The following is a 16,673-nucleotide window of genomic DNA, read 5'->3' on the forward strand; positions in this document are numbered from 1 at the left end:
GACAAAGAGCCAATGTTTTGCTGCTACTGGTTGTCTCTGGCCCTGGCTTGGGTCAGAGGTCAGTGATATGAGGGCCCAGACCACGGCAGGCTTGGAGTCAAAGGAGGAGCTGGGGTCAAATGAGGGACCATGGTAGAGAAGGAGGCCTAAAGAGAGGTCAGGTGGGTGGCACTCTGTGGGCAGGAGTCTGGCCTGCTCCGCAGGCTTACAACAAAGCCACTCAGCTGGGAAAAGTCCACGGCCAGGAGGCCAAAGAGGGCAAAGAGAATCATGGCGATGGACCACTCGCACACGGCCGCTGCGGACCGCAGGGGCCACAGGTACAGCACCGCCACTGGGTTCCTAGGTCAAGGATCATGGGTAGATGTGGGGCTGCCCCCCCACTGCCTGGGCCAGGGTCTCCAGCTGCCGCCCCCTCCCCCAGATTCACCATGTAATCCCTGGATCTGTAAAGACTGATGAGATGGAGTCTGTGTCTGCGCGTGGGATGGTAGGAAGAGGAGAGATCTGTCCTCCGAGGCCTCAGGCTCACATTCAGGCAGCTCTGGCCTAAGCCTGACCTGGTTTCCCTGTCCTGGGATCTCAGGTTTTCCCTGAACCAGAAGGCACCAGGACTCACTCTGTAAGGGAGCCATGCGCCAGTGGCCTCCCTCTCATCATCTCTCAAGTGCCCAGTTCAGGCCCAGTGATCGCTCCTTAAGTCTGTGGCATAGCGGTGGGCCCTGAGCCTTAGTCATTCTGTCTGTGCAATGGGCAGGCTAGGGCTGCCAGGGTCTGGCTTCAGGCACCCCCTTCCCTACCCTCAGCCAAGGATACTGGTTACCATGAGGACAGTGCAGGCCCCGCAGAGCAGCAGACGAAGGGCCTCGATCCAGGGGGCCCCTGGCTGGGTCTGAGGTTTGGTCAGATACAGCAGGACCAGCTGGGTCCAGAAGTAGGCTACCCCCGCCACAAAGGCCAGGAAGGATCCAAGCCTATGTGTGAGGGGCTCATTTGTTTGCTGAGGGGAAGAGGAAGAGAGCTGGTAGGTCAGAGGCCTGGCTCCTGGGTGGCCGTGGAAGAGGGAGGGATGGGCTAGCCGGAGAGAAGCCGCATTGCCAGGCATACTGAGGGAAAAACTCCAAAGCAGACTTGGCTTTGAAGTTGGCTCTGGCCCTTCCTGTGGGAGTGACCTGGGGACTCCCTTCTTGCCTTCTCTGGGCCTCTTGGAAAGTGAGGAGAGGGGGACCAGAAGATGACCAAGGGCTCAGAAGGCTTTGACATTCCATGATCTATTATGTCATTGAATCAGTGACTAAGGAATTGACTATCCCGTCCAAGGTTCAGTCCTGGGGTGATCTCAATGCCTTCTGGGAAATGAGAGCCTTAGACTATCACTTCCTGTGCGGCTCTATAGAGAGAGGACAAACCCAGGTGGCTGGGGGCCAGAGACTTCAAGGTCTTCAAGCACCCCCACTTGTACTGGATCTGAGACCGTAAACGTGTCCCTTGCCTTCTCTGGGGCCTCAGTTTCCCCTTCTGGTGAAAAGCCTTGCAAGTTTCTTTTAACTTCCCTCCCAGCTCAGAAAGGAGCCCCTGTCTCCCCTTTGGCCACTTGGGACTCTGTATTGAAGGACGTTGGGCCTAGGACCCCATCCCAGAAATTTGTGCCCCCAGGGACTGTTCCAATGGATGGATTAAGGGCCCTAGCTCTGGTGTCTCACCTGGAAGTTGCCCACGATGGAGACCCCCAAGGCACAGAGGAGCCCTATCCCCAGACACAGCTGATTGGGAAACTTAGGGACCCCCCATTCCCGGAACTGGACGTATCGGAGGATGCAGATCCAGATAACTTAGGTGGGGAAAGAAGGGGAATGTGTGAGTCCGGGGGCCCAGGGCCTCAGGAACACAACACCCATGGACCCCAGAGGGATACAGCCCAGGTGCCAGGACCCCTGGGTCACCGAGGAGGTCAGGGACTGGCCCGCAAAGAGCCAGGATCCCTGGGTCACCGAGGAGGTCAGGGACTGGCCCGCAAAGACCTGCAGCCAGGATCCCTGGGTCACCGAGGAGGTCAGGGACTGGCCCGCAAAGACCCCAGGGCGAGGAACAGATCAAATTCTTGGGGGAGAGGAGGAGCTGGGGAGGGTGGCAGGACAGGCTACTTACCCATGGCAGCCCCAACATTCAGAAGCTGACCGAATATACAGCTCTGAGGAGGGAAAGACCCACAGTAACTAGAGGTGGGAAAACAGAGAAGGGTCACAAGGACTGTCCCGCAACGACACCCCTCCATCCCCCTCGGCAGACTCATTGTCTTTCTGCTCCCCCATACCTGATGTAGGGAAAGCCATCTGTGAGATTCACAGACTTGTTGGATACCGCCAAAGCAAAGCTGGAGGGGGGAGAGAGGAGGGCCTAGTCCTCCGGGGCCAGGCCCTCTCTCCCCTAGGAGTTCCCACCTTGCCCCGCTCCATCCCTGCTTCTAAGGATTGTGACCTATTGGGCATCTCAGGCCCCACTGCCACTTCAGGACCTAGGATTTAGGGCTCCAACCTCTATCCATTCAGAGGCTCGAGGATCTGGGTCTCCATTGTCTCCCTCCTCCCCAAGGACCCAGCCATCCCCTCACAATGACTCACACTGTCCAGACTCCAGCCATAGACCACACTGCCAGGAAGATTGGGAGCAGGGCCAGGTAGCCCCACATCACCAGGGAACAGCCTGTGGGGAAGGAGAAAAGAAAGAGGCACTGATCAGGGGTGACCACCAGCAGAGAACAGCCTGGGAGCGGCCCAGGGGAGCCCAGGTGCAGGGGATTGGGGAAGGGGGAGGGAAACAGGGAGGAGCAGGCTTGGCTCTCCTGGAGGGGAGGGGCAGGGAGGAGAGTAAGGCAGATCCCCACTGCCTCCTTCCTTGGGAGAGGGAGGGGGAAGGGTGGGGGGTCCTACTTAGTTCTAGCCCAGATGTGACCCCCTCTTTTGTGGAGAGTGCCTCCCACAGAGAAAGGGAACCCTCGCTAGGGCAGGCTCTTCCCAGAGACACTGGTGGCTAGGCCAGGCCAGAGCAGACTGACACTGCGGAGTCACTGCCTCCCATGTTGCCTCCACTTCAGGATCCAGAGTCACAGCCCCCTCAATGCCACCCCCAGACTATGCCCATTCAGCACCCCTCAGCCGTCTTCGCTCCTTTCCTCTCAGGATCTCTGGGCCCTTTCCCCCCTACTGCCCTTCCTCAATCTTGAGTGTTCCAAGTCGTCCCAGGCACCCAAGCCTGCTCCTTCCCCAAGGGGCTGCTAATTGTCTTCCGGTGTCTAAGTGTGAATATCCAAGGACCAATCCCCACCTCCCAGTAAGGTTGGGGCAACTGGGTGGGGCGAAGGAAGAGGGGGACAAAGTCCAGAAATGCCTTTAGGAAGGCAGAGAAATCTAAAGGACTGAGGCCTTCAGCCTCCTTCAGGATCCAGCCTCCCCCACCCTCTCTTGGGGCCCATAGCTATGGCCGTAGAAGTTAGAGTTGGCAAATGCCTGGAGATCATCCTAATCCCCCACTCTCCTTTCTAGAAAAGGGAAATATGACCCGAACAGGAAAATAAATGCTCAAGGCCACACAGAGCTGGGCAGTGAACCCAGCTCTCCATCTATGGCAGCCCCCTTCTCTGCAGGACTGGGGGGTCCTGGCACCCCAAATCTTGAAACTGGTAGAATCAAGGCATGATCAAAGGGACATGCGCTTCAAGCAAAGGCAGAGGCCCTCTGGGAAGGCAGGTCTTGCTCAATTTTACCAGGCTGCCTCTGAAGCCCTCCCAGCTCTGTTTCTTTTAGGGGCCCAGGTATCTGGCTTTCAGGGCACCTTAGGGACGCCCACAGTATGTTCACCTACCAGCTGCTGCCCCTCAGGGACCGACTCTAATGTCCCATTCCCCAAGCCTCACCAGGGTCCAGTTTCCCAATATTCCTCGGGGATACCAGAGCCAGGGGGCCCTCCAGCTCACCTCCTCTCCCTGGCGGTGACTCCTGGGCTCTGGTGAAAGAAGGGGAGCCCCAGGCCGTCAGGCCCTCTCTGGTCCTCCCTCCTTCCCCCAGCTGGAGTTCCCCTCTAAGGGTGTGGTTGGGAGAGGGACCTTGGGGCTGACATCTCCATCCTTAAATCCTTCCCAGCTGGCTGAGAGACTTCCTTCTTTCTCAACAACTTCCTCCCTTCAAATCCTCTTTGCCCAGCACTTTCTCACTCCTATTTCTGCAGCCAGCCTCAACTTACCCCAAGCTTCAGTCTCTTGGGGGCAGGCTTAGCGGGATGGGAGTGGCAAGGATTGAACAGAGCTGGAGACAGGAGCACTCCCTTTTCTACAACCTTGCTGGGCGGTGGGCAATCTGTCATTTTACAGATGGTGCAGCTCTGAGTGCTGAAGCCTTCTACTCCATGCTGAGAGGGCTGGGGGAGAAGACATATAAAAGGGGTTCAGGCCCTGGGGGCAGTGATGGAGACAGGGACAAAGGAAAAGGGATGGGATTGGGGGAGGAGAGAGGAGAGGGGAGAGGAGGAGGAGAGGGGGGAGAAAAGAAGGGGAGAGGAGAGGAGAGGAAAGGGGAGGGGGAGAAGAGAGGAGAGGGGGGAAAAAGTGGGGGAGGAGAGAGGAGAGGGGAGGGGAGAGGAAGGGGGAGAGGAGGGGGGAGGAAGAGAGGGGAGGGGAGGAGGAGAGTGGGGAGAAAAGAAGGAGAGAGGAGAGGGAGAAGGATAGAGAGGGAGGGGACAAGGAAAGGAGAATGAGGCCATGGGCAGAGAGAGGATTGAGGGCAGAGAAGCATCCAGATGGCCTAGTGAAGGCTCTGCATGGGACTGGATGGCGTGGGTCATGAGGAATAGGTCGGAGCAGGCTGGGGACAAGGACAGAGGGATGGTCGCAGAGCCCTGGGCCCAAGGACACGGACGTGAAGAACAGTAGAAGGGCTGGCGATGATGGGATAGGGACAAAGCCTGAGCTGAGGGGGGTGGCCTCCGCCAGATTCAGAGTCGGGCCTGGGACTGGGCCCCCTTCCTGCCCCGGTCCTAGGTGAAGTGGCTTCTGGGCTCAGGGCCTCAGTTCCTCCGGACATTGGATCCCTCATGGCTCCCGGCAGTTTGCTGGGGACTGGTCCTGTGATGTGGACAGTGGGGGCTGAGGCAGCTTTGCTGTCAGCCTGTCGTCCCTCCCTGGGGGCCCTGGCCTCAGAGAAGCAGCCATCCCACCCCAGTATTTGCTACTATACTTACTGTTTGGCCTCAGGGAAGCCCCTTTACCTCCCTGGACCTGTTTCCCCATCTGTGAAGTGAGGGGAGTGGACCAGGGAGTCCCTGAGATCTCCTCTTACTCAAGATCTATGAGCCTAGAACTGCGTTCATCAGTTGCAGGCACCAGACCTAGGAGCTCTGTGTCCTGAGAGCCCAAAGGATGAGTCACGTTGGGGTCTTCTGAGTGTAAGGGGCAGTTAATGGTCTGGCCCTCAGGAAAGAGGCCTCTGGGCAGGTGGGGAGGCTGGGCCCGAGCCAGGGAGCCTGAGAGGATAGGCATGAAGAAGACAGGTGGGGAGGGAAACAGATACTGAGCCTGAGGTGGAGGTGGGGCTTCTGGCAGGGAGGTGGGAAGGAGACTGAGGGAGAGGGGATAAGGCCTGGTCAGACAGGGAGAGAGGCATGAACACACCATACACACACACCCCAGACACTCACATACACCTATACATACACACACACACACACACACACACACACACACACACACACAGCAGGGAGGTGGGATAGAGAGTGTAGGGAGAGGTGATGAGGCGACACTCACATACACCAGACACTCACATACACCTATACATACACACACACACACACCAGACATGTAGACATACACACGCGCACACGCACACACACACACACACACACATGGGATAGAGACTGTAAGGAGAAGGGAAGAGGCCTGGTCAGACAGGGAGGGACATGAACACTCACACACACACACACACACACACACACACACACACACACAGCAGGAAGGTGGGAGGGAGAGATGGGATAAAGCCTGGTCAGACAGGGAGAGAGACAGGAACACACACAGACGCATACTCAAATACAGATGCACACTTATACACACAGACACATATACACACAGATACCATACACACAGAGACACACAGATATACACACATACACATATAGACACAGACACCACACATATAGACACAGACACCACACACACATTCACAAACACACATACACTTACACAGACACTCAGATACACACAGACACACACACAGACATGCACAGACATGCACATACACACACAGACACATACACACAGACACCACACACATTCACACATACACATACACACATATACATGCACAGACACGCACAGACACACATGGACACATACACACACAAACACACTCACATACAGACATGCACAGACACACACACACACAAACACACTCACATACAGACATGCACAGACACACACACACACACACACACAGACACACTGAAGTCAGATAGATGACTTTTTTCTGCAGGAGGCCTCCGCTTGGCCCCAGCTGCGTCTCCTAGGGCCTTTTCCTTCTAAGATTACCTTGTATCTCCTCCATATGTGTCGCGTATCTATGACCATTTATTTGCACAGTTTCCCCAGTTAGGATGTATGTCAAATCAAATGAACAAACAGTTAAGTCCCTACAGTGTGCCAGGCAGTTTGCTGAGTGCTGAGGACAGATACGAAGAACGGCAAAAACAAAAAACTGCCCCAACTCCCAGGGAACTCTTTGGCTGACGGGGGAGAGGACCGGCAAACTACCAGGTACAAACAAGACCAGGTAACACGGGAGTGATCTCCGAGTGAAAGCACTAGAATAAAGAACCGGGAAAGAAGGCTTTTAGTAAAAGATGAGGCCTGAAGACAGCTGGGCACCCAGAGAGTGTGTGTCTGTGTGTCTGTGTGTCTGTGTGTGTCTCTGTTCGTGTTTCTGAGTGTCTGTATGTGTCTGTGTCTGTGTGTCTCTGTATGTATGTGTCTGTGTGTGTGTCTCTCCATGTTTCTGTGTGTCTGTATGTGTCTGTGTGTCTCTGTATGTATGTGTTTCTGTGTGTCTCTATGTGTCTGTGTCTGTGTGTCTCTGTGTGTATGTGTCTGTGTGTGTGTGTCTCTCCATGTTTCTGTGTGTCTGTATGTGTCTGTGTGTGTGTCTGTGTGTCTCTCTGTGTGTATGTGTGTGTCTGTGTCTGTGTGTGTCTCTGTGCATGTTTCTGTGTGTGTGTGTGTGTGTTTATGTGTGTGTCTAATAACCTAGATGAAGAGCGAGCAAAGGCATCAGACAAAGAGCAGAGGTCAACAGGAGGATCAGAAGAGGGCTGGGTCATGGACACTTAGAGAGAAGGGGACATCCAGGAGAAGAGAGTAATCTAGTGATCCAGTGACAGACAGTCAAAGGCTGCAGAGCCAGGAGAACGAGGATTGAGAAAAGACCAGTGGCCTTGCCAATCTGCTTTGGACACAAGGGTAAGCCCGGCAAGACTGAGGGGTGTAGGGGAGGAGAGAAAGGCGGCCCATGCTGGAAAGGGTAGCCAGAGAGGCTGGGTCAGCAGAAGGGAGTCAGGGCTCAGAGAGTCCCTGAAGATGGAAGGAAGGAGGAGAAAAGAAAGTCTGTAGTGGAACAGGAACAAAAGTGAAGGAAATGGATTGAGGGTGATAACCAGACTTCTAATTTTGCCTTTCTCATCCTGGGAGACTTTGGCCTTGAACACCCTTGGGGAAGTGCCTTCTGCAATAGAAAGCGGCCTTTCTGACTCCTGTGCAGTTTGGATTGATACAAATCTCTGGGAGGAGCCCCATGGATTCCTCCTGGGGAGTGGTCCAAGGGAATAGGACAGAATGTTACCTCCAACCATGTTTTAACAGATCTTTTTCTTGTTCAAGATGACTAAAAATTTACCAGAATGTATCTGAGAGCAGAAGGTCTTGACAGAGAGCATGAGAGACTCTGTCAGTCTGGACAGCTCTCTCTCTCTCTCCCTCTCTGTCTCTCAGCTCCATATGACTGGGATATAGATAAATAATAAAATAAACTTTCTGGCAGAACTGGCCCTGAGCACAAGGTACAGTATTAGCATTAACATTTTTGTTCTACTCAATGAATTTTTAACGATCTTTTATTTCCCCCCAATTACATGTAAAGACAATTCTTAATATTCTTTTTAAAAAAATTTTGAGTTCCAAATTTTCTCCCTCCCTCCCTGCATAGAAGTGGCTGCAGCTAGAGCTGTTGGAAGTCTGGTTTGTAAATCTGCTCCAGCTCCAAATGCTACGAGCCTGTTGTCCTGCTGGAGGAATATTCTGTAGACCTGTCCCTTCTTTGAACATTGCCATTGCTCAGAAATGACCAGTCATTCCCAAGTCAATTCCAGTGTCTTCCAGCTCGTCATTATCCAAAACTAAACTGACCCTGGAAGCATGAATACATTCAGTGACATGCCCAACGTTCATAGGCCTGCCTGCTCATTCAAATTCATTCAGTTCTTCCACTGCCTCTTTGGCTCATGCTGGATCTGAAAATGTAATCCATCCATATCTGTTAGATTGACCAGTGTCGCTATCCCATCATGCTTCAGTCCTGCCAAAGTCTCAGATTCCACCAAGCATATCTTCAGTTACATTGAAGTGGAATGATCCTACGTAAAGCTTCATGGGCCCAGCAATTCCTTTTTGGAGATTCTTTGCAATTGCTGCTTCTCTAGTCTTTTCTGCCTGTGGGGCCTGTACAATGATAGGCACTCCTAAGACATGCTGGCCAGTTAATCCTATTGCTAGAAGCACTGAGCTAACATCAGCAAACTACATAAGTAATTCCTTTGGACCTTCTGGAATTATCAGAAATCACTCTTACCTCACAGACCTTTTCCTACAGTAGGATAAAACTCCAATTTCCCAGTCTAATTCTTGCTGCCAATTGTATGCAGAATACAGTCTTAGTATCTGTCTCCTCTGGGGTAAGGTGGTCAATAGGTTCACTCTTGTCTTTTCTGAATGTATTTTACTTCTTGAGTGGCATCTTAATTTTTTTTTATAAATTTCTTTATTTATTTTTAGTTTACCACGCACGGTTCTACATAGTTTTGAGTTCCAGATTTTCTCCCCTCCCTCCCCCCTCCCTCCCCAAGACGGCATGAAGTCTCATATAACTGTCATGTATAACGTCGCATTGAATTAATTTATGCACTAGTCAAGTCGTGGAGAAGAATTTTGACCAGTGGAATGAATCATGAGAAAGAAGAAACAGAACCAAAAAAAAAAAACCCCAAAAACAAAAACAAAAGAGAAGCAGAAAAGGCGAGCATGTAGTGTGCCTCAGTCTGTATTCAAACTTCGCAGTTCTTTGTCTCGATGAAGATAGCATTCTCCATCGTGAGTCCCCTGGAGTTGTCCTTGCCCCTTAGGTTGCTGAGAAAAGCGCAGTATGTCAGGGTTGGTCCTCACGGAATCCATATGTCTGTGGCTGTGCACAGCGTTCTCCTGGCTCTGCTCCGCTCACTCAGCATTATGTCGTGTAGGTTTTTCCAGGTTGTTACGAAGTCTGCATCATCCCCATTTCTTATGGCACAATAGTATTCCATTACCTTCATGTACCACAGTTTGTTCAGCCATTCCCCAATTGATGGGCATCCCTTTGATTTCCAATTCTTGGCTACCACAAAGAGAGCCGCTATAAATATTCTTGGACATATGGGTCCTTTTCCCGCTTGCGTGATTTCTTTGGGATACAACCCTAGAAGTGGTATTGCTGGGTAGTGGCATCTTAATTTGATGCTATGAGGCAAGCCAATCTTTCCACACATGGCACTGTTCAATTTTGGTCCGGAGTAGGGACTTCAATAGCTGTTTCTGAATGGGCATTCTCTGCTCCTAGAACAACCTTGTCTACGTTCTTTGTTTTGGCTATGTTTCCACTCTCGGCTTCTACTCTTGCTCCCTCCCCTCCCTGAAACGGTAAACTGTTAGGGTCTTGACCAGCAAGTTGCCCTATCTCAGTACGCAATGATGAGGCAGGAGCAAAGGTGGATATAACTCCAATTTATTGGAAATCATTATCCATATTTATATATTTTTGCACTACATGAGCAGGAGCAGGTGTTCAAGGGGATGAAGGCATGGGAAAAAAGGGATACACTTCAGTAATGTATTGTTGCACTTAGATTAGATGTAAGTAGCGATATCTGGTGGGAAGAATCTGGATTATTGTAAACTATGTTGCCTACAAGCATATGGGAAAAACTAGGGCTGCGGTAAGGTAGTTTCCATAGGATTATGGGAACAGAAGGGGAGTGCTGTTCTATAGTAACAGGGAAGACTGGGAACAGGAGGGGAGTGCTGTTTCTACAGTATCTAAAGAGGCATGGGAAGGCTCGGGCAGGATACAAACTGGTATCAATACTGTATGAGCTATGTGAGGCACAGGGCAGGATGCCCTTGTAAAGTATCCAAGAAGTTCCCATTAATTAAAGCATGTTTGTGTTAGGCACTGGTTCAAGAGCATTAGGCAGTGGCCAGCTGTGTTCCTCCTACAGGGCTTGTGAGTCCTTGGTGAATGGACTCTGCCTGCATGAGAAAGGATGGCTATCAGAGCAGGAGGGGGGCTGTTAGGGGGGTTGCTAGGGACGGAAGTCTTTCCTCCGGGCGCCTACCGTTCCAACTCCTACTAAGCCTGTCTGGTATTACCCAGGAAACAGGCCAAGCGCTAGGGTCCGAGCAGCCCCGGGGTCGGCACTAACTCCCTACAGTAAACAATTTGACATAGGTTATGATGTTCAATCATGCAAAACATATTACCGTATCAGTCATGTTGTGAAAGAAGATGAAGACCCAAAGGGGAAAAACACCCACAAAAAAAATAAAGTGAAAAGCAGCATGCTTCGATCTGCGCTCAGATGACATCAGTCCTTTTTCTGGAGGCGGGCAGCATTTTTCATCGTGAGTCCTTTGGAATTGTTTGGGATCGTTGTGCTGCTGAGAATAGCGAAGTCATTCAGAGTTGATCATTGTTACAATGTTGCCATTACTGTATACAGTGTCCTCCTGGTTCTGTTCACCTCACTTTGCATCACTGTGATGTCAATTAAGTTGGGGCTTTCTTACTGTTTTAAAATGATTAATTAAGTGTCTTTGAGTCTTACTAGGTGCTAAGCCTATGTGGCTGTGAAGCTTCCAGGGTCCTAAGGGGAGGTGCTAACTCCAGAGCCAATCATAGGAGCCTAAGTTCTGGTCATTCAGATGACGTTTGATGACGTCTGAAACGGTATAAAAAGAGAAGACAGAGCTATTTGCTCAGGGCTCTCACTCTTGGCGGCTCGATGATGCGGAGACTCCAGGCAGCTGTAGTTAAGAGCCCTCCAGCTTGCCTGGATGTCCGGACTTGGTTTTCTTGGTAACTATGAATTGTATTTGATCTGTCTGTAATTTGTTTGTATTTTGCTCTGAAGTTCAGGGTTCTGGCTTTTTCCCCTGAACTAAGTAAATGATATTTATATGCTGGATTAAAGTAAGCTTGTTAACCCCTTAACGTTGCTTTCCTTAGTAAAGCAGATCAAAAGAACCTGGGCTTTTGCAGAGTGCTGGTAGCATTCTTGTTGGGCTTGTGTTAGACTTTCACCCCCACAACAGCTGCTAGCTGGATTGTTGCAATAATCAGTTGATGTAAATCCTCCCCGGTTTTTCTGAAATCAGCTTGCTCATCTTATAGCACAGTCTACTCAATAAATATTAAGGGCCTTCTGTGAGTCAGGCACTGTGCTAAGTGCTACGGATAAAAAAGAGGCAAAAAGAGTTCCTGCCCTCAAGAAACTTACAATCAAAAGGAAAGAGCAATCAATGAGCATATAATGAAGTGCTCACTAGGTGCCATGCACTAGGCAAAACAAAAAGCCAATCAGGTTCCTGTCCCTAAGGAACTTAAAATTCATATTCTAACCCCTCATATCCTGGGCCCTCTTTTCTTCCCTCTCCTATGATTTCCCTTGGTGATCACATCAGCTCCCTGATCCAGACTCCATGCATTTTCTTTTTTTTTTTTAAATATATTTCCCCTCAGTTACATGTTAAAATGATTTTTGAACTTTTAAAAAAAGTTTTGAGTTCTAAAGTCTAGTCTTCCTTCCCTCCCCACTCCATATTAGTCATTTTGTACAAGAAGACTCAAATAAAAAAAGAAAATGAAAAATCACATAGTTCCTCTATCAGTTCTTTCTCTGGAGTCAGGTAACATGTTTCATCACGAGTATTTTGGGATTGTCTTGTATCATTGTATTGCTGAGAATAGCTAAGTCATTCCCAGTTCTTCATCTTACAGGATTGCTGTTACTGTGTCTAATGTTCTCCTGGTTCCGCTTACTTCATTTTGCATCAGTTCATGTAAGTCTTCCCAGGTTTTTCTGAGATCAGCCTGTTCATCATTTCTTAGAGCACAGTGATACTGCACCACAATCATGTACCACAGTTTGTTCAGCCATTTGGTGATCGATGGGCATCCGCTTGGTTTCCAATTCTTAGCTACCACCAAAAGAACTGCTACAAAAAATTTTGCAAGAATACATCCACCCCGCCCCCACTTTTTTTTAATAAGACTCCATTCATTTCCACTGGCTGCCTGCCATGCCAAGAATGCTCTCCCTCCTAATCTCTGCCTCTTAGCTTCCTTGTCTTCTTTCAAGGCCCAACTTAAAACCCACCTTTTATAAGAAGCCTGTCTCCATTCTCCTGACTCTTAGTGCCTTCCTTCTGTGATTAATCTCCGTTTTGTCCTGGATATATTTTGTTAGTATTCAGAATATTTGCTCCTTGAGGACAGGGTTTGTTTCTGCCTTTCTTTGCATCCTCAGCACTTAACAAAGTGCCTGGCACGTGGCAGGATTTTAATAAATGCTTGTTAACCTGATTTTCCTAAATGGAAAAGTCTGGAAAGGTTTTTTCCTCTTGAAATGGGGTTGTTTGAGTATTTTATTTCCTCTTCTGTTAATCTGGGCAATTTATATTTTTGTAAATATTCATCCATTTCCCTTATCTTTATTACAGCATCTAGAAGGGGTATACATAGAGAGTGTGGGTATAAGTGAACTTTGATGCGATGATTAAAATAATTAAGGGGTAAAAAAGGATTGTACTTGGAGAAGAGGAAAGGTGGAGGCAGAATAAGGTAAGTTACATCACACGAAGAGGTACGAAGACCTATTGCAGTAGAGGGGAAGAAGGGAAAGGGGTGAACGTCGTTTGAATCTTGCACTCATAGGATTTGGCTCAAAGAGGGAATAACACACATTCAGTTGATTTATAGAAATCTTTCTTACTCTATAGGAAGGAAGGAGAGGAAAGGGGAAAGAAAAGGGAGGAGATGGAAAGAAGGGAGGGCAGTGGTCTGAAGCAAAACGCTGGTGGGGAGGGAAAGTTTTCAGGCTGGAAAAATGTTATTTTTTGATATTTTCAGTTTTAAGAGAAAGGAGGTTTTTAATATGTTTCCTTAATTGATGACACAGAGAAGTGGGTCTCATAGGAAAATAACAGAAACATGAAGGCGGAGGAATTGTAGACAAGGTATATAGAAGTAGGCCCAGAGACAGGGAGAGGTTGAGATAGGAGTAAGAAAGATACAAACACTGACCCTGACACTGAGTGTGGGGGCTAATGGGAAATCCAGGACCACCCACATGGGAGCCAAGTGGAAATGATCTCAGGGCTGTTATGGAGAGTGAGGTAGAGAAAGAGTAAAAGGAATGATGGAAGGAGACACAAAGGAAAAGTGGGGAGTGATGGGGAGAAGCAGAAAACACTCTGTCCTAGCATTTCCAGCCTGGAAGGCTCTTCTCCCAGCCTCCATTTCCACCTGTCCCAATCCTTCAAGGCTCCATTCAAATAGCCCCTTCCCCCAAGGAGTCTTCCTGGGCCTCACATCCCTCCTCACTTTAGGGTCCTTCGCTCTTTTAAATACCCAGTGCGTAGCAATCCTTTCTTAGAGCTGGCCACGGACCTTAGAGACAGGATTTCTGGCCTTTTTTTTTTTTTTTTTTTACAAGAGGAGGCCTGTTTAACCCTGTCTTCTACTCAGCTCTGATCATTCAATGTTTAATGAGAAGGAAGGAAAGGAGGGAAGGGTGGAGGAAAGGAAATGAAGAAGGAAGGAAGGAAGGAAAGGAGGAAAGGAGTGAAGGGAGGAGGAAAGGAAAGGAAGAAGAAAGGAAAGGAAAGAAAGGAGAGGAAGTAAGAAAGGCAGGAAGAGTGGAGGTAAACAAGGAAGGAAGGATGGGAGGGAGGGAGACTAAGAAGGTACAGAAGGAAGAGAGAGGAAGGAAGGAGATTTGGGAAGATCTGTCCTATTGCCCTCCTGACATGGCACTTGAAGGCACTGGGCACAATCAACTATTGCCCTCAGTACCCTGTTCAGGGTGTCAAACACTGTAGGTGCTAGGTTAATAGGTACTGAAAACCTAGCCCTACTCTTGATGTCTGGGAGAGCCCTGAGGGCCAGCTGGTTCTTCCTTCTCCTTGTCCCCCTTCCCTTTTGCTAAATTACACAACAGACTTTTATTTTTATTTATTAAATAAATGTGTGCTGAATGAAGGACTGTGTCCATGTTCAGTCTCACCTTCCTTCACCTATCACCAGCAGGGCTGAAGTCTTATTCCCCATCTCCTTGCTCACACCTCAAAGTCCATAAGTCAATGCTTTAGAACCTCTAGAGAGGGAGACTGGACCTCCCTGTAGTTTTTGGGCCCAGCTCCCCCAGACCCACTGAACCATCTAACTCACTTATTCCCTGAGAATTGCGGTCTCTCCACTTTGTCTCTAAGAGCAAGGATAACCACTTCACTGCAGGCTCCCCACAGTCACACATCCTTACTGGACCTTTGCTGGAGCTGCATGGGATGACCTCTGGAAGACCTAGTGGGATGGAATGTTTGGGGGGTTCCTGGGTTCCAGCTGACATGACTGGGCCCCAGTACCAGTCTGGAAACCTCAGGTTCCTCTCAATCTCTGACCCCCTAAGAAAACCACCCTTCCTCTTGGTGCTCATCCAGCATCTAGGACTCCCCTAGCTGCCTCTGCCATGATCACCCCTGAGGCTCATCAGGACCCCACCCTTGTGACTTTCATTTCCTCCTCTTTGTTCTCAATTTCTTCTACCTTTTCTTTATTTTTAGGGTCCAATTTCCCAACACTCCCAGGAGCTCATTTATCCTCAGGCTCATTTCTGGTTCTCTTCCTTTAGTCACAGTTTCTTCTTTATTAGTCCCATTTCCTTTATTTGTGATATCATAGAAACTGCCACCCTCAAATTTCAAAAAGGTCCTGATGGGAGCAGCCTCAAGATGCCAAGTGCTGGTCTCGTGGTTACCCCTGGAGTTCTCAATAACCCTCAAATGCATGCTATATGAATGCTAGTTGAAGGAATGAGAGATATTTAGGTTGAAGAAGGGAAGGCTCAGGGTCATAGGACAGCTCTCTTCAAAGGCTGTCACGTGGAAGAGGGATGTTTGGGCCCAGAAGTTAGAACGTGAAACAAATGGACAGGACAATTTAGGCTTGAGATCACAAAGCCTTCCTAAAGATGAGCTCTGTCTACAAGGGGAACCGCTTGTATTGAGATGTTGACCATTTCTCCCTCCCTGAAAATCTTTAAGCCCTGGCTAGATAATAACCACTTGTCAAGCACATTCTAGTGGAGATTCTGATGAAGCTAGGGGTTGTACTAGCTAGCCACCCCAAGTCCCTTGCAGTTCTGGAATCCTTTGTGGTGATCCTGCTCTGAACCATGAGCCTCCAATGGTCAGTCTTCTGCTCCTCACCCTCCAGTTATCAGCATCTGAGCTCCCTCTGACCACCTGGAAATCCTCCAGGCCAAACCTACTGGGACCATCCTAAGTCCTTCATGGTTACTTTTGCTGTGACCCCTCAAATCCCTCAGTAGCTGGTCTCCACTATGATCACCGTGGACTCCTCGCGGGTCAGCTTCACTGGGATCTACTTAGAGCCCTCAGTGGTCAGTCCTGCCGGGACCGTCCCTGGAGCCCTCGGTGGTCAGTTCTGTCAGGCGCGCGGGAAAAAAGGAAGCTTATGGTCTTGCTTCTCAGTATGCCTGGAGCCTTGTTATGGGAGGCCTCCCTCTCCCAGTCCCACTACATGAGCGAGGTGCGGCTATCAATAAAATTTGGTTGCCATGGCGATCTCCAAGCCCAGGGACTGGCGAGGGAGAGTAGTCTGGAGGGCTGGGAAGCTCAGATGGGCGGCCGCGCTGGCCAATGGTGGAATGCACCGCCCACAGCCCCGGGAGGGCCAGTCTTCCATTCCCAAGACGCCCTTTGCTCGTGAGTGAATGACAGATGCCGACGTCCAATGGCAGGAGACGCAGAGGTTCTGGGAGTGGGCGCGCTGGCCCCTCATGCACAACGCTCTCCATTCTCCCCCGAGCTAAAGGACAAGGCCCATGGACCAATGGCGTGAGGCTACGTCTATCGACAAGCCAATCGCTTTGGGGCTCTGAGGCCCGGAGGTCCCACCTCCCCTCACCCAATCCTCTGGTATCCCGGGGGATGCGGTGACGGACGGGGATAGAGACCAATAGGATCAAGGTCCTTTAGCAGCGAGCCAATCGATTGCGAGCCTAGAAGGACCCGTCTCCCAACCCTCGGGCCT

The 16,673-nt window shown here is 50.0% G+C and overlaps 1 protein-coding gene and 1 pseudogene across 1 annotated transcript; both read right to left on the reverse strand.

Annotated features, from left to right (window-relative positions):
- Positions 1-146: 146 nt before the first annotated feature.
- TMEM150B (transmembrane protein 150B) lies at positions 147-4,018 on the reverse strand. Its single transcript, XM_036742681.1, has 7 exons — positions 3,974-4,018; positions 2,622-2,703; positions 2,315-2,374; positions 2,149-2,216; positions 1,704-1,831; positions 817-1,000; positions 147-334 (listed from the first exon to the last, which is right to left on the reverse strand). The coding sequence occupies exons 2-7, from the start codon at positions 2,687-2,689 to the stop codon at positions 147-149; spliced, it is 696 nt and encodes a 231-aa protein (XP_036598576.1). The 5' UTR covers positions 2,690-2,703; positions 3,974-4,018.
- Positions 3,579-16,437, reverse strand: LOC118836194 (annotated as a pseudogene).
- Between the last annotated feature and the right edge of the window lie 236 nt (positions 16,438-16,673).

This window comes from Trichosurus vulpecula, chromosome 2, assembly GCF_011100635.1.
Source record: "Trichosurus vulpecula isolate mTriVul1 chromosome 2, mTriVul1.pri, whole genome shotgun sequence".
Taxonomy (NCBI): domain Eukaryota; kingdom Metazoa; phylum Chordata; class Mammalia; order Diprotodontia; family Phalangeridae; genus Trichosurus; species Trichosurus vulpecula.

Coding starts and splice junctions, on each gene's coding strand:
- TMEM150B (XM_036742681.1), bottom strand. CDS start 2,689: ATGTGGGGCTACCTGGCCCTGCTCCCAATCTTCCTGGCAGTGTGGTCT. Junction 2,217..2,314: donor GATGGCTTTCCCTACATCAG/GTATGGGGGAGC, acceptor TCCCACCTCTAG/TTACTGTGGGTCTTTCCCTC. Junction 1,001..1,703: donor CCATCGTGGGCAACTTCCAG/GTGAGACACCAG, acceptor TCTTCCCCTCAG/CAAACAAATGAGCCCCTCAC.